The sequence below is a fragment of the Mandrillus leucophaeus genome, unplaced genomic scaffold (assembly GCF_000951045.1).
Source record: "Mandrillus leucophaeus isolate KB7577 unplaced genomic scaffold, Mleu.le_1.0 Scaffold365, whole genome shotgun sequence".
Lineage (NCBI taxonomy): Eukaryota > Metazoa > Chordata > Mammalia > Primates > Cercopithecidae > Mandrillus > Mandrillus leucophaeus.
The window spans coordinates 264,014-281,182 of NW_012103865.1; the positions used below are offsets into that span (position 1 = coordinate 264,014).

Consider the following 17,169-nt stretch of genomic DNA (forward strand, 5'->3'; position numbering starts at 1 on the left):
GCCTGTAGTCCCAGTTACTCCAGAGGCTGAGGCAGGAGAATGGCATGAACCCGGGAGGTGGAGCTTGCAGTGAACTGAGATAGCACCACTGCACTCCAGCCTGGGTGACAGAGTGAGACTCCGCCTCAGGAAAAAAAAAAGAAAGAAAGAAAGAAGGAAACTTTAGAACCATGGCATGGCCAACTGACAACTCATTTTTTATATACCTTGTCCGCCTGATTGTTCTCTTTTATTATAAGTAGTCTTTTCTGTTTCTTAGCTCTCACAGTGATTAGAAAATTGCAGATTCAGATGTTAGCCCTTCAGTCAATTGAGACTAACCTGACTTTCTCTCATGCTAGATTACAAATCTAGAGTGGGGGGAAGGGCGGTGGCGGGAAATGTGATCCTGTTTTACTCAATAATGTGCTCATGGAAATCCAAGGGAATTGAGTTATTTTGAACAAGATGGTATCTGGGAGCCTGTCCCTCTGACCTTGTGGACCAAGGATTTCAAGGGGCGGAATCCAGTCAGAACATCCAATAGGCATCCATCACAAGTGAGAAGTCAGGGATAATTAATACATTTTCTAGAATATGAAAACCTTGGGAAAAGAGAAGGTTTGGAGAGAGGATCAAAACCTTAGTATTTAGAACAATATCAGACCACATAAAAGTTCTGGTTAATCTTTCTTTAAAAAATTAAACCGGCCAGGTGTGGTGGCTCACAGCTGTAATCCCAGCACTTTGGGAGACCAAGGAGGGCAGATCACCTGAGGTTGGGAGTTCGAGATCAGCCTGACCAACATAGAGAAACCCCATCTCTACTAAAAATACAAAATTAGCCAGGTGTGGTGGCACACGCCTGTAATCCCAGCTACTCGGGAGGCTGAGGCTGGAGAATCTCTTGAACCTGGGAGGGGGAGGTTGTGGTGAGCCGAGATCACGCCACTGCACTTCAGCCTGGGCAACAAGAGTGAAACTCTGTCTCAAATACATAAATAAATAAATAAATAAAATAGAAGAAAAAAAAGTAATCCTAGATAACACAAAAAGCATGTTCATTTTAAGTGTGACAACTTCAGCTCCTACAAATTTGCTAACTGGCCTTTATGGCACTGAAGGAGAACAGATTAATGTGCTCTTGGTGTAAAACACATTAATGCACAAACAATTAAAAAATCTTTAGGTATATGATTCAAATTATAACGAGCAGCAATGTATTCAACATCAATATTCCTAATGAGGCATTATGGTATCAACATTACCTAGGCAGGAGACACACTTATGTTGAGCAGTTATAGAATTCAAAATAACTCTGCTAAACTTTGATAATCCAATCTGTTCACAGATCTGGTCACCACCTAGAATTCGCCTTGAGAGAAATTCCTTTATTCTCTCTCCAGTAACATCTGCTCTGATTTCAGTATAAGTTGAATCCAGTTGTCTTACTTCCAGAAGTACAAAGTTACTTCTTTACTTCGGAAAAAAAAAATCACTCTGACCCCTGCAAACAGAAGTTCTCACTTTATCACTTTTCTGATCTATTTAATATTATACCTTCTCATTTCAAGTTCCTTTTCCTTCTCTCCCTCAAGCCCAGTCTTGCTGTTGGTGGTCTACATCTTTGCTTTTGTCACAGAGAAGTCACTCCTCTAGATGCCATCTTCAGCTTTTTCTTGAAATATTTCCATTCTAACAAAACTGTTCTCCTAAAGATTAAAATTACATACTTACCAGACCAAAAGACACACGTGTGTTTCTTTGCCTGCTGGATCTCTTTGAAGCTCTTGACAATACTGACCATGCCCTAAGTCCTAAGCATTAATTTTTGCTCAGTTCCATTTACATCATTTTCAACTAGGTGTCTCATTTTCTCTGTGTTCTTTTTGTTTTCAATGCAGTTCCCAGAAACTAAATCTATCCATTTAATATTCTCTTTCCCAGGAAAATTCTTCTCGTTCTATTTAAAATTTAACATTCTAGTTTAAAGGGAAAATGGTCTTCTTTTTTGCTTAGCCTTTTAAAAATCTCTACTGAAAAAATTTTGAATACAAAAATTAGCTGGGCATGGTGGCGGGATCCTGTAATCTCAGCTACTCAGGAGGCTGAAGCAGGAGAATCTCTTGAACCTCAGAGGCAGAGGTTGCAGTGAGCCAAGATTGCACCACTGCACTCCAGCCTGGGCAACAGAGAGAGACTCTGTCTCAAAAGAAAAGAAAAGAAAAAATTTTGAAGTGTGGTCTGAGACAACTTTTCTCAGTGTCACCTGAGGGAGGGGTTAAACAGGTATATTCCAGGACAGGGTCAGAATTTCAGTCGAAATTACTTGTTGGTGGGTTTTAGGAATATATATCATTGCTCTTGAGTATTTCTGTTTGTGCTAACGTTCAGCCCCAAGGACTTCATAAGACTAATAACATTGCAAATCTTCTGTAGTGTTTTACAATTTTGTTCTTCATTTCTAAATTCTCACTTTCTTCTCTTTCCTTTTGCACTTCCTCTCATGTTTTTTCCTAAGCACCTGCAAGTGGGATTGGAGCCTTGTTTAGCATCATCCGTGTAGCAATATAAGGATGAGGCCAAATATTTGAACCAAGGATCCCCATCTCCTATGGAAGGTGCCCTGAGGTTGTGGGTGCTGCTGGGGACATGATGTCATGGCCAGATCCTACCTCATGGGGCCAGGGGAACCCAGAACTTTCACTGCCCTTTGCTACTGCACATCAGAACCCATCGCTGGGAGTGCCTTGCCCTGCCTGACCTCGCCTAGATATCTGGCTCCTCTGCTGGGTGACCCTGTGTCTCTTGGGGGCAGATGAGTCCAGGTATCCATAAAAACTTGCATAAAAGGTGTTTTTGACTGGGTGTGGTGGCTCACGGCCATAATCCCAGCACTTTGAGAGGTTGAGGTGAGTGGATCACCCGAGGTCAAGAGTTCGAGACCAGCCTGGTCGACATGCTAAACCCCTTCTCTACCAAAAAATACAAAAATTAGCCGGGCATGGTAGCGTGCTCCTGTAGTCCCAGCTACTTGGGAGGCTGAAGTGATAGGATCACTTGAACCTGGGAAGTGGAGGCTGCAGTGAGCGGAGATCATGACATTCCATTCTAGCCTAGGCAACAGAGAAAGACCCTGTCTTTAAAAAAAAAAAAAAAAAAAAAGATGTTTTCTTTGGGCGTCCCTTCACCTTCTATGGCTTCTGTCTTCTTCCACAGGACACTCGGAACCTGCAGACAGCCAGTCCCCTGGACACAAGGTCACCGAGATGGGACAGGAGGTGATTCTGAGGTGCGATCCATCTTCTGGTCACATATTTGTTCACTGGTACCAACAGAATCTGAGGCAAGAAATGAAGTTTCTGATTTCCTTCCAATACTAAAACATTGCAGTTGATTCAGGGATGCCCAAGAACAATTCACAGCTGAAAGACCTAACGGAACGTCTTCCACGCTGAAGATCCATCCCACAGAGCCGAGGGACTCAGCCATGTATCTCCGCAGTAGCGATGACACAGCGTGACTGAGTCAGTTCCCTCCAGGGTGCAAACTCTCTGTCTGCTCTTCTCCCCCACTGAACTCCAAGAAGACATTTGAAAAAGCCTCAAGCCTCTTCCTCATCTTCCTACCCCAGATGTGGCTGCAGCTGCTACCAGGAGAGTACAAGACCATGAATTAATGTCCTAAATGGTCGTGATGGGTACACTGGGCAATGGGCTCCTGAAACTACCCAAATACAGAACAAGACATTCTGTGGATTAGGAGGAATCCACATGTTTAGAAGGAAGGGCCCCCAAAGCAATTTCCAAGTGCAGAGACCAGATATCTGAGGTTGATATTACTTACCAAAACACAAAAACATTCCCACTGATTTTATCTCCAACACAGTTCTCCCGCAAACTCTTCCTCCACCAACGTACCCCAGCAGAGACAATGACATGTACATTTGTGGAACAGCCTGCTGACTACTGCAGATCCACCACCTCAACAAGACCAACTTTCCCTGGAGGGCAGTGACTAAACCAAACCGCAAGGCAGATGGAAACACGACCCTCTTAGGGGATGGATGGCAGAGAAACACTGACTGAAATCCCCACTGGGGGACTGTCCTAGCAAATTCAGTTCCTCACACGGCTTCCCAGGGGAGCGCGACATTTTATTCCGTTATTTCAAACACTCAACTGTTCCTTTCTCTCTCTTGCAGGCCCTAGACTCACAGACACTGGAATTGGAGTCAGAAAAATTGCTTTCTAATCCCAAATCTGGTTTTGTTTACTCCCCTTCAGCTGTGAAATCCTGGCAAATGCCCTTAATTCTCTGGGACTCAGTGTCCTCCTCTTCAAAATTAGAGACTTGCTCTAATTAGTCTCTAAGATCTGATACAACTATGATTATTTGACTCACTATCTATTTATTTACTTATACAAATATTAGAATATTTATATATACATTTAACATAAATATTTAATTGTATTTAATATAAACAAAAATTATAACATTTTATATGAATAAATTTATATCAATAAATATATATTTATTGATATCAATATAAATATTTATATCACATAAGATTTTTATATAAATATATGCAAATATATTTTATGTAAATATTATTTAATACAAATATAAAAAATATATTTTATATATAAATATATGTGTGTATGTATAATCTATTTATCTATCTACAGCTATTTTACGCATGCGACAATTAGGGTTGCTATGGAAGACATCACTACCGGCTGGCAAATATGAATATAATTACATATGCAGATAACACAGATCCAGAAACTATGTGGTTGCAAAGGACATTATAGATAACCCCTACATACCACAACTTTGAGGCTAATTTGAAATGTGGTATGTGAAGGTGTTATGCCTTTCCTACAATCCCCTCCACTGCTGCTAGATGGCAGTAAAGGAACATGTTAGAAAGTCTGGCGAGGGGCCGTCGTGATTTAGCATGCAATCCCGGTTTAGTCTTGTTGTCCTGGCATAATTGTTAATAGCATCCTCTTTCACATACAAAAATGTCTCAATTTGAACATTAAACTATACAGTCATTGTAGATAATGACACAAATGATAGCATCTCTGTTAACAGTAAATTGTGTATTAATGTTGCAGTACCTTCATTTCTTTGTTTCGGTTTAATGAAATAGATTTTTTTAATTATAGAAGAAATAAACACAAAGCTATAGCATTGGTCTGCTTTTTGTCATTTGACTATTTAAATACATCCCAGCCCTAATACAGTTTGTATTAGTGATATGTGGTGTATGAAGCCTCAAATTAAAAACTCAGCTTGGTCTTCTTAGTGCTTTTGTCACCGTCTGCCCAGCACCCACTGCCTTTCAATGTGTTCCAACATTTCCCAATTCCTGCCTGCTAATAAACTTACCAGGATATTTGCAGACCTGCTTTCTCTGTAAAGAAAAGCAAGCGATGTCGACTTTCCCTCATTCATCTACTAGTACATAAATGTCACCACATGCCAGTGACAACAGGGTAAAATAAGTAATAAAAGTGAAACAGGATAAAAGAATTGTTATATACTTATTGGCCTTCCAGAGAAATCCACCCTCTTCTCTCCAGTCTCCTGCCCACCCTGCCAACAATGTCATTAGCTGTAAAAGTATCTCATGTTCATTTAGCACTCTACAGTTTACTGAGTAATTTGTTGTTTTATTTTCATACTTTAATTGTATGTTTCCAGGTTCTCTGAGCATTTGAGCTCCTGCTCCTCCCAGAGACTGCAAGGCTTTCATAACAAGGCCAGCCCCTTTCTCTCTCCCCTTCTGCCAGTGCCCATCATTTGAACCAAATTTTCTTTCTGTCTCTCTTACTTGGTTCTTTTCCAACTTGTGCCTTCTGTTTGGTCTCTTAAAATATTTTCCTGTTCAGTGACACTCCCTCAAGTAAGGCATCTTGATTGCCTGCCTTGGAAATCCTCAGAATTACAGAAACATCTTTGGTGTTCACCTTGGCATGTTTTATATGTTTCCTATATATTTCATAAATAATACAAATTTTCATATATTTTCCATACATAATGTAACAAGATAGTGATATTCCACCTATTGTCTTGGACAATGTGACTTCTGATAGGCATAGTCTTTGACCCCTACTCACTCATGATTAAAGAAATACCTTTCTCTCAAAGGAACTATCTGTGTTCACAGCGTTAAGTCTCATCCTGGATGCTGCAAGAAGATATTCAAATGTCTACTGCCCACCTAGGTACGTGATGCTGCCTGCCATGGGTCACTAGAAGGTGATAGTTAAAAGTATAGACTCTGGGATAAAATAATGCAGACCACAATTCTGGCTTCTCTACTCAAATGCTATGCAAACATAAGACTATGAATCTCTCTATGCCTCATTTCCTCACCTCTAAAATGAAGATAATAGTACCTACCTGAGGCTGAGCACGGTGGCTCATGCCTGTAATCTCAGCACTTTGGGAGGCCGAGGCAGGTGGATCACCTGAGGTTGGGAGTTCGAGACCAGCCTGACCAACAAGAAGAAACCCCGTCTCTACTAAAAATACAAAATTAGCTGGGCATGGTGATGCATGCCTGTAATCCCAGCTACTTAGGAGGCTGAGGCAGGAAAATCTCTTGAAGCTGGGAGGCGGAGGTTGAGGTGAGCCGAGATCGTACCATTGCACTCCAGCCTGGACAGCGAGAGTGAAACTCTGTCTCAATAATAACAATAATAATACCTACCTGATAGTATTGGGTTAAATAAAATAATTCATGAAAATCTCTAGTACGGTGCCTAAAACTCGAACTCTAGTATACCTAGGTTTGGCCTACTATTATGATGTGTTATTATCTAGGATTTCTGTGCTCCAGTTTGTTGCTGAGTTTCATGGTTTGGCTCTTGCTGGACCACTGACGGAAGTAACTCCGTGACTGGTTATTCTGTCATTACCCCCAGATACTGTGCGATACCTTCAAATCTACTACAAACAACGAGTGTGCATTTCTTTTGCTTGTTCCATCCAAGTGGAAAGAAATCTGTCCAGAGATGTCATTCTGCTTCAGTCAATCCAGCCGTGCCAGACAGTATCAGCATAAATGTCAAAATTACCATATGTGGTCAACATATGCTGATACTGTGACCATATGCTACATGGGACTTGTTCCCTTAATTGTGAATAAGAGAACTATTAGTGTAGGTATTATTACCCCCAATTTTTAGGCTCAGAAAGAGTAATAATTTGTCCAATGTCTCACAACTATGAGTACGTTTCAGGGCAAAGATTGGAAATGAAGGAATAACTTTTTTTCTAGTAAGATTACAAGAGTAACCTTAGTTTCTTTCTGAGCAAAAATAGTGTATCATCACAACAGTTACATTAAATCAGCTCAATAATCTCCTAGAAGAACATAGTGTAATATTCATTAGAGGTGGCATGGGCTTTGTTGAAGAGGGCAAAAAAACTAGGCAGGATATCGCTATATGTGAAGTACCATGCTAGATATTTCACATATAGTATTTCATTTCATCCATACCAGCAACTCAAAATTGTATTACTTATTCCTATTTTACTAACAAAGAAATTGAAGTTTAAGGAGGGGAAGTGCAGGATGTACACTAAGCCGATTATAGAGCTGGCATTTGTAATCAGAGATTTTATTTAATTCTATTTGCTCTACTATCATCATGTTGAATTGAATTAAGAATGACACCCAGCCAGCTGGGTGAGCTGGTTGACACCTGTAGTTCTAGCTATTTGGGAAGCTGAGGCAGGGGGGTTTCTTGATCCCAGGAGTTCGAGGCTGCAGAGATATGATCATGCCACCAAACTCCAGCCTGGGTCACAGAATGAGACCCTGTCTCTAAAATATTTTTTTAAAAAGAAAATTTCAAAAAAGAATAAAAATTTATATTTATATATATATACACACATATATATATATAAAGGCTAGGTGTGGTGGCTCGTGTCTGTAATCCCAGCACTTTGGGAGGCTGAGGCGGGCATATCACGAGGTCAGGAGATCTAGACCATCCAGGCTAACATGGTGAAACCCCATCTCTACTAAAAATACAAAAAATTAGCCAGGCGTGGTGGTGGGCGCCTATAGTCCCAGCTACTCGGGAGGTTGAGGCAGGAGAATGGCGTGAATCCAGGAGGCAGAGCTTGCAGTGAGCTGAGATCACACCACTGCACTCCAGCCTGGGCGACAGAGTGAAACTCCCTTTCAAAAATACATAAATAAATAAATTATATATATATATATATGTATATGTTTGTGTGTGTGTATATATATACATACACATATACATACACATATATATATACACACACACACACACACACATACATATTTTAAAGAATGAGAAAGGAACTAGAACAAGCAGAGAGAAAAAGCCCAGGGGCATGACAGCTGAAGGATGACTAATGGAAGTTGAAAATAGGAAGCTGAAAGGTACAGAAATATTGCTCGAAGACAAACTACAAGTTATCTGGAGAAAGACAAGAATAAGAACAGTTCCTACAGGTTTGAACACAGCACATTATTTCTCCTTCCTATACAGTGACCACCAAACTTGTCAATAGTGTGGACAAATGCTAGTGCCACTGCTTGTGGCTAAACAGAAATTTTGACACTTGGGAAGGCTGGCATGAGATTGAACAGTTGCCATGGTGACCTGAGATAGATATTTTGATTGATGATGAGTAGATACAAAGTGCCAATGCTTAAGACCCAGCTTCAGATACTTAGGATTTAGTGGAGTGGCTGTTTTGACCATTTCTGACACCTGGCTTGGGCTGCACAGGAAGTAGGGCTTCTTGACAGGGAGGAGCTAATGCAGGGACTGTGATGTGCCAGGCTATTTGGGTTGGGGTGGAGGAACCACAGAGAGACAGACATAAGCTCTCTCCCTTATTTATGGGACATACCTACTGGTCCCGCCCTAGGCCCCAGATTCTTTGTTACGTGGCCTTTTCTACTGGGAGCAGGTGGGGCATTCCAGTTCCAGATGTTCCGGGACCTGGCTTGAAGCTTTTCACTGATGACTGCATCATTAGGCTTGCTCCTCTGCTCTTTCTGCAGTTCCTGCCTTTTTTTCAGTCTTTCAGTCATCTAGAAAGGACAATATCCAATAAGAAGTTGAGAATAAGACAAGCTTAGGAAGACATTGAGGAATGTCTCATATTGTGGCATTGATAAATCCAAGAACGGAGCCACAGCTTGCTTATAGCTGCTTAGAGTAAAATGATTGATCAGAAAAAGTAATTCCTAAGCATTTGTAGACAGTTTGCCCAAGGCTAATACATTTATTCACAGCAAAGTATCTGCTACCTAAAATGACTCTGCAAGCTACCCCTACAACACCAGCTTCTCAGAGTAATGCAATCACCTGGTTGCAATAGGAAATTATCCTGGCTTCAGTTATCTAGTAGAACAGGTGTACATGTCAATTTTAGAGCTCTTGAGAAGACCCAGTAGCCCCAGACCCATGCAATTATATTGTAAGCACTCAAGTAACTTCTCGGCTAAAGGGAGAATGGTGCAGGAAAGAGAAAAAAAGTGATTTGTGTCTTTTGAGGTCAACTTGCTTAGAAATTTTAGGGAGGATAAACTGAGTCTTGACTAATGGGAAATTTAATTAATTTAGAGAGTTATTAAATAATAGCTCCTGCACATCAGGGACTATGATAAATGTTATTAACAACACAAAGAAGAATAAGACTTTCCCTTCTAGGAACATATCATTTAGTGGGAAGAAAGACAGCTACACTCACAGACAGATACACTCACACAGATACACTCACACACATACACACACACACATATGCACACACACTTAAACAAAAGTGGTAGAAGCTGAGGGAAATCCCACTAGATAGACTTAAAGAAAGTGCTGCATTTGCTCAGACTTAGAGGTGAAAACCAAGAATATTGGTGGAAAAGAATGTTTTAAAGCAACCTTGAATGATGCCTGCACTGGCTATTGGAATGAGAAAATGAAGGTTTAGGCTGAGGAGGGAGCAGGACTGTCACTGAAGTGGGAAGGCACACATGAGGTCAGCAGAACTGGAGCACAGTGTAATGTCATTAGGGGTGAAGTCAAGAAAGTAGCTTAAAATTAAGCCATAGAGAATCCAAAGATTTTTAATTTTCTTTTGATTTAAAAAATGATCTTTTCACATTATTGAGCAAGAAAATAATTAAGCCATCTATATATTAGACAAAGTTGTCAAAAGCAACTAAATGGAGGGATGTTAAAATGGGAAAGAAAAAAGGTAGCACATTTAACGTATAGCTAACAATACTGTGTTATACACTCAAAAATGTGTTAGCAGGGTAAGTCTCATAGCACAAACAATAAAATAAATTTCCTAAAGAAAAAGTTAATTATTGGAATTGCCTAGACAGGAAATTATGAGACTTTGAACTGAAACAATAGTAACAGAATTCGAAAGAGGAGAATAAACTCTTGGGATATAGAATGAACAAAATTTTAACACTGTCTGCTGTAAAAAGTGAGGGAGATTAGAGGGATTAAGGTGACCCTCAGATTTCAAGAATAAAAATATGGCCAACAAATCCAGGGAACACAGATGAAAGAGAATATTCAATAAAGGAGACATACAAATTCAAATGGGGTCATTTTGAAATTGAGGCACATTTGAGATATCCTCACATCTATCCTTATAATCAAAACAAACTCACTATCTGCTCATTCTATGACCAGCGACCTCACTCACTGCTGCCTTACACTTCAGGGCTTACATGCACACACTCACACACACACACACACACACACACACCAAGAAAAGTAGCTTAAAATTAGACCATAGAGAATCTAAACTTTTTAAATTTAGAATAGATCTTCATCTAATCCAGGAACCATTCATCTATGGCTTCTATCCTTTAATATAATAAACAAAATCTGCATGTGAATCCAGGCAGAACTCCAAGTTCAGCATCATTTCTCACCATTCTCAGAGCTGGTACCTGAAGCTGCAGGTGTGCATTCTCTGCCACACTCTGTAATGGGTGAGTGGAAATTCTTCCATAAAGCTTTTGTCTATTGGGAGCAGGTGAGTCTAGCAAAGTACAGACAATTTTTTTTCTGGGGTATCCAGTGGAAAAAATAGAAAAGCATCATTTTTAAAGTACTGAAAGAAAAAAAGTCAACATGCAACAACCTCATTCTAGCCAGAGAAATTAGTCATTTTAAGAAAATAAGAGACAATCAGACTAGAAAGGAAGACATAAAATAATCTCTAATTACAGTTGACACTTGACATAATCTTGTATACAGAAAATATGAATTCTCACACACATACACATGTACACATACAACTCCACTAGATTTAATAGGCAAGTTCAGCAAGGTGCAGAATAAAAGATTAATACCAAAAGTTCTGTTGTGTGTCTATATGTTAGCAATGAGATGAAAATGAAATTAAGAGCAGAATCATGTGAATAATTGCAACAAAATAATAAAATATCTTGGCATAAATTAAACAAAAAAAAAACAGAAAAGACTTGTAGACTGAAAGGTGCAAAATATTGTTGAAATTGAAGACCTAATAGAAAGATACTCTATGTTCATGGATTGGAGGACTTAACATTGTTATGTGGCAACACTCCCCAAATTGATCTATAGATTCATCTCTATCAAAATTTCAAAATTCTAGTTGTAAATTTTTTTTTTTTGGAAATTGACAAAACAAAGTAAAAATTCACATGGAAGGCCCAAATACCAAGATCATCCAAAACAATGTTGTAAAAGTAGAAAAAATGTTGGGTAACTCACGCTTCAAAATTTCAAAGCTTATTACTAAACTACATTATTCAAAACAGTATGGTTCTGGAACAGGATAAACATATAGATCAATGGAATAGAATTGAGAACCCTCAAATAAATTCATAAATTTGTGGGCAATTAATTTTAGACAAGAGTGCCAGCCAAGACCATTCAATGGGGAAAGAATGGTAAATGGTACTGAGAAAACTGTGTATGTATGTGCAAAAGAGTGAAGTTGGATCTTGTCTCATACCATAAACAAAAATAACTCAAAATGAATTAAAGACTTAAATGTAAAAGCTAAAACTCTGGGAAGAAGGCATAGGTATACATATTTGTGGCCTTGGTGTGTATGTAACCAGCAGCAAATCCATATGGGTCTGCAGCAAACTCAATTCTCGCCTCCTAGGAGGAAAGAATTTGGCCAAGGGACAGAAGTTTAAGGCAGAGGAAAGACCCAGGCAAGTTTTAAAGCAGGAGTAAAGGAAGCAAAGTACTCTTGGAAGAGGGCCAAGTGGGCAACCTGAGAGACCTAAGTGCCCTGGTTAGCCCTTGACTTGGGGTTTTACACATCACCATGGTTCTAGGGTTTGTGTTTCTCCTCCTTTGATGCTTTTTCCTTGGGGCAAGCTGTCTGTGTACTCACTGGCCTGTCAGCACTTGGGAGGGGCTGCGCGTGTAGTGTTCTTACTGGAGTTGTGCGCATGCTCACTTGAGGCATCTTTCCTTCACCAGTGGGGTGTTCATAGAGTCATATGTTAGTTAAACTCCGCCATTTAGCCTCTGTGCACATGCTTAAGCCCACCTGCCCAACTCCAGAGATCTTATCAGGAAACTGCTGATCACCAGCTCCAGATGTTTTTTATCTATGTGGAAATTGTCTTTCCCTGATGCTGACTGTGACCAATTACCATCTTTGAGAGACAGTCACCTGAGCATCACCTGATGATCACCTGACATTCTGGTGTGTGTGTGTGGTGGCTAGGGGGCACGTCTCTCTTGCCCTGCTCTTATCTGCCTGACTATCTATTCTCACAGGTATATGTGAAGCAGATTTGCTGTGCACTGTTACTAATCCCAGGGTGTTGTGTTAATTTTCCAGAGAGAAATGCATGAAGGATAGCGGAGGTCATCGCCATGCCAACCACCACTTTAGCCCACTGCATCTTGAACTGCAATTTCCATCACTTGCATGATTCATATAACAAGTTGAGCAAAGCAACTGTATTACTCACAGATAGGCAGCAAAAGACAGTAGAAGCTTAGGATTCATGGTAAGTTTGTCTCCCAAGGCTCAGAAAAACTACTCAGAATGGATGGAATCTTGCCTGCATATGCCTCATGTTGCACTGCAGCTGAGAGACTCTGAAAATGCACTCTGCCCTGGGTTTTAAATCCAGGGGCTACATTTAATGGGTTAAAGCACTGCAGGACATCCTGTTCCAGGAGAGACAAGAACAGAGGCCGGGATTTTCCTGCCAGTTCCTCTTTATCACAGGATGTGGTATTGCTAGCACATCCTACAGTTATTCTTAAGAACTATAAAAGAGAAAAGGAGGATCCGCATTGCCAAGGCCATCCAGGGACTTATCCTTCACAGTAGGCAGTGACTTCTTAAATATGAAACTCAAAACACAGGCAACCAAAGAAAAAGACAAATTGGACTTAATCAATTTTTTTAAAGTCTGCGCTTCAAAGGACACTTTCAAGAAAGACAACCCCAAAATGGATATATACTTGCAAATCATATATCTCACAGGGAATTGTATCAAGGATATATAAAGAACTCTCACAACTCAATAATAAAAAGACAAATAATCTAATTTAAAAATGAGAAAGGATCTAAACATGTCTCCAACAAATATCTGCAAATGGCCAAAAACTACATGAAAGATGCTCAGCATCATTAGTTGTTAGTGAAACTCAAATCAAAATCACAATGAGATACCACTTCACACCCAGTAGACTGTAATAAAGATACCCAGACAATAACAGGTGTAGGCATAGATGTGAGGAAATCGGGACTCTCAAGAATTGCTGGTGCCATTGTGTAAAACAGTCCAGCAGTTACTCAAAAGTTAAACATAGAATGACTGTGTAACCCAGCCATTCTTCTCCTAGGTATACCCCCAAGACAATAAAAAATATATTCACATAAAAAATTTATACACACATTTCAAACAGTATTATTCATATTAGTCAAAAAGTAAAAATATCCATCAATTGATGAGTGGATTAACTAAATAGATTTATAAAACAAAACTGGTCATAAAAAGGAACAAAGCATTGATACATGCTATACCATGGATGAACATTGAAAAGCTATACAAAGCAAAGAAGGCAGGCACAAAGGGGCACATATTGTTGGACTTCATTTATATAAAATGTCTAGAATAGACTGGGTGCAGTGACTCACGCCTGTAATCCCAGCACGTTGGGAGGCTGAGGCGCGTGGATCACGAGGTCATCCTAGCCAACGTGGTGAAACCCCGTCTCTACTAAAAATACAAAAATTAGCTGGGCGTGGTGGTGCACGCCTATAGTCCCAGTTACTCGGGAGGCTGAGGCAGGAGAATCACTTAAACCCGGGAGGCAGAGGTTGCAGTGAGCTGAGATCGCACCACTGCGCTCCAGCCTGGAAATAGAGCAAGACTCCGTCTCAAAAAAAAAAAAAAAAAAAAAAAAAGTCTAAAATAGGCAAATCCTTAAAGACAGAAAATAGAGTAATGATTGCCATGGGCTGTGGGAAGGCACAAATTTGAAATGACATCTAATGACAAAGAATTTCTTTCTGGGGTGATAGAAATATTCTGGAATTTATGGTGATGGTTGCAGCTTTATGAATATACTAAAAACCACTGAATTATATATTCAAAAGGGTGGATGTTATGGCATGTAAATTATATTTCAATTTTTAAAAAAATGTTGACACCTCAACATGAAAATATTCAAAATTACAGCTCCAACATCAGAAAAAAGACTATATTTTTGGATCTCTAAGATCCTGATATGAGTAAGACCATGAGTCATTATTATTTGGACACTAAACGTTAACATGATCTTATTTATTAGCCAAAGTGTGGAGGGTCCTAGAGGCACAAGTCACACACCTAACTCCTCTGGGGTGCCTATCCAATGGAGTGAGATTGTGCCTTCCTTCCTGTGTCTTTCTTTCACTATGCCTGGGACAAAGTAGACCTTCACATAATTTTTATTCAATGCTACAGGATAAGAAAGGACACAAAAATGGGAGGAAGGGGCTGGGCGCAGTGGCTCACGCCTGTAATCCCAGCACTTTGGGAGGCCGAGGTGGGCAGATCATGAAGTCAGGAGATGGAGACCATCCTGGCTAACATGGAGAAACCCCGTCCCTACTAAAAATTAGTCAGGCATGGTGGCAGGCACCTCTAGTCCCAGCTATTCGGGAGGCTAAGGCAGGAGAATGGGGTGAACCCGGGAGGTGGAGCTTGCAGTGAGCCGAGATCGCGCCACTGCACTCTGGGCAACAGAGCGAGACTCCGTCTCAAAAAAAAAAAAAAAAGGAGGAAGGAAGATCTCTCGAACACAGGCATCCCATGCATGACTACAGAATAAGGGGACCTGATAGGTATGCAGAAGAACGGGACCTGAAGTCAGAGGGGGAAGTTTTTCTAGGGTTTGCTCTTGGAATTACTTATATCGAAAATTCAAGTGGAATAAGCAAAGGTGACAGAAGTGAATTACAAATCTTAAAGTTCCCTCAAAATGCTTGAAACCATCCCTTAGATGAGGTGTGGGAGCAAAAAAGCAAACTGAAACAATGTCAAATCATTGTGTCTCTAATTTTCCCTCCAGCAGTGTTGGTGTCCACTTCCCTGTCTCTTAATGGGCGCATCTATATATCACCCCTTGTCAATACCTCTACTCAGCAACAGCCAGAAAATAGAAAGATGATATGAGTCAATAAAAGGAAAATAAAGGAACAAAAAATAAGAATAGTGGAGAGATCAGCTACTTGGGAAGCTGAGGTGGGAGGATTTGTTTGAGCCCAGGAATTTGGAACCAGCCTGGGCAAACAGCAAGACCTCATTTGTGGAAAAAATAAAAATAAAAGTATACATGATCTGGGTATGGTGCCCTGTAGTCTGTAAGATCTACCATTTAACTGACATACAAGATTGGTTCTAGAAACCATAGGACCCACTGGAAATGTGACCTCACAGGAAGATGCGTCTTGTAGGCGGCAGCTGTGAGGTCTGGTTCCCTGACGTGCTGCAGCAACTGCCTTCCCAGCCCTGCCTGTGGGCTCCCTCCATGCCCAACTCTGCCATGGACACCAGAGTCCTCTCCTGTGTGGTCATCTGTCCTCTAGGGACAGGTGAGTTTTGAACTAAAGGATCACCATCACTGGGCTTCATTTTGGGCTCTACAGCAGAGTCTCAAATATACCCTGGGCCTCTGTGTTGACCAAAGATTTTGTGAAAGGTATTGACATTTATATGAAAACAAATAATTGCATTATGGAGTAAAAAGCAAAATTCATGTGAGTTTTTAAAGGAATGCAGGAGACTTCAAACAGGCTTCTTCACTGTAAGACATTCATCCTTCTGCCATTACAACTCTGTCTCATGCAGTCTCTTCTCCTCTGAGGTCTCTCAAATGCCGGCATCACACAGAACCCAAGACACCTGGTCAGGAGGAGGGGACAGGAGGCAAGACTGAGATGCAGCCCAACGAAAGAACACAGTCATGTTTATTGGTATCGGCAGCTCCCAGAGGAAGGTCTGAAATTCATGGTTTATCTCCAGAAAGAAAAAATCATAGATGAGTCAGGAATGCCAAAGGAACAGTTTTCTGCTGAATTTCCCAAAGAAGGCCCCAGCATCTTGAGGATCCAGCAGGCAGAGCAAGAAGACTCAGCAGCTTATTTCTGTGCCAGCTCACCACCCACATCAATGCAGAGCCACAGCCTCTCAGTCCACAAACATCCTCCAGACCTGCCTTGGAAACAGCAGTGGGCTGGGAAGGGAAACGTGTTACCGGTACAGTGAACAGGTCAGCTCTAAGGCATTCTGCAAGTTGAGGATAGAAATAGGGGAGGATTGTAGGGATAGCATGAAACATCCCAGGCTATGCTCAGAAACTAAGACTCTGTCATCCAAAGGACATAAAGATTTTTAAGAACTAGACATAATTTTTCAGTTCTGACATTGACTTAATTTGTCAGTTTCAAAACACTTAGCAGTGTAACTCTTTTTTTATTCCATACTGTATGTCAAGTTCTATATTTCATGCTTTACATCAGTAATTTTATTTAATCACCAAGATACACAAGCAAAGGAAGTGCTTTCTTCATTCTCACCAAGAGAAATTATGGTTCTAGGAGTGAATTTCTAGAAAGAGACAGAGAGATGGGGGAATAAAGGGGAGGGAAGGGGAG

At 40.5% G+C, this 17,169-nt stretch overlaps 1 protein-coding gene and 1 gene segment (V, D, J or C); both read left to right on the plus strand.

Annotated features, from left to right (window-relative positions):
* Positions 1-1,091: 1,091 nt before the first annotated feature.
* Positions 1,092-3,502, plus strand: LOC105546674. The segment is given in 3 exon segments: positions 1,092-1,128; positions 2,753-2,791; positions 3,193-3,502. Coding segments are annotated over 3 exon segments (386 nt in total).
* Positions 3,503-15,925: 12,423 nt separating this feature from the next.
* The window catches only part of LOC105546604, a 261,509-nt gene continuing 260,265 nt past the window's right edge, over positions 15,926-17,169 (plus strand). The window contains exons 1-2 of the mRNA XM_011989862.1: positions 15,926-16,107; positions 16,380-16,673. Of these exons, the coding sequence (XP_011845252.1) occupies positions 15,957-16,107; positions 16,380-16,673 (445 nt within the window). The 5' untranslated portion in view covers positions 15,926-15,956. The remainder of the gene's footprint in view (positions 16,108-16,379; positions 16,674-17,169) is intronic.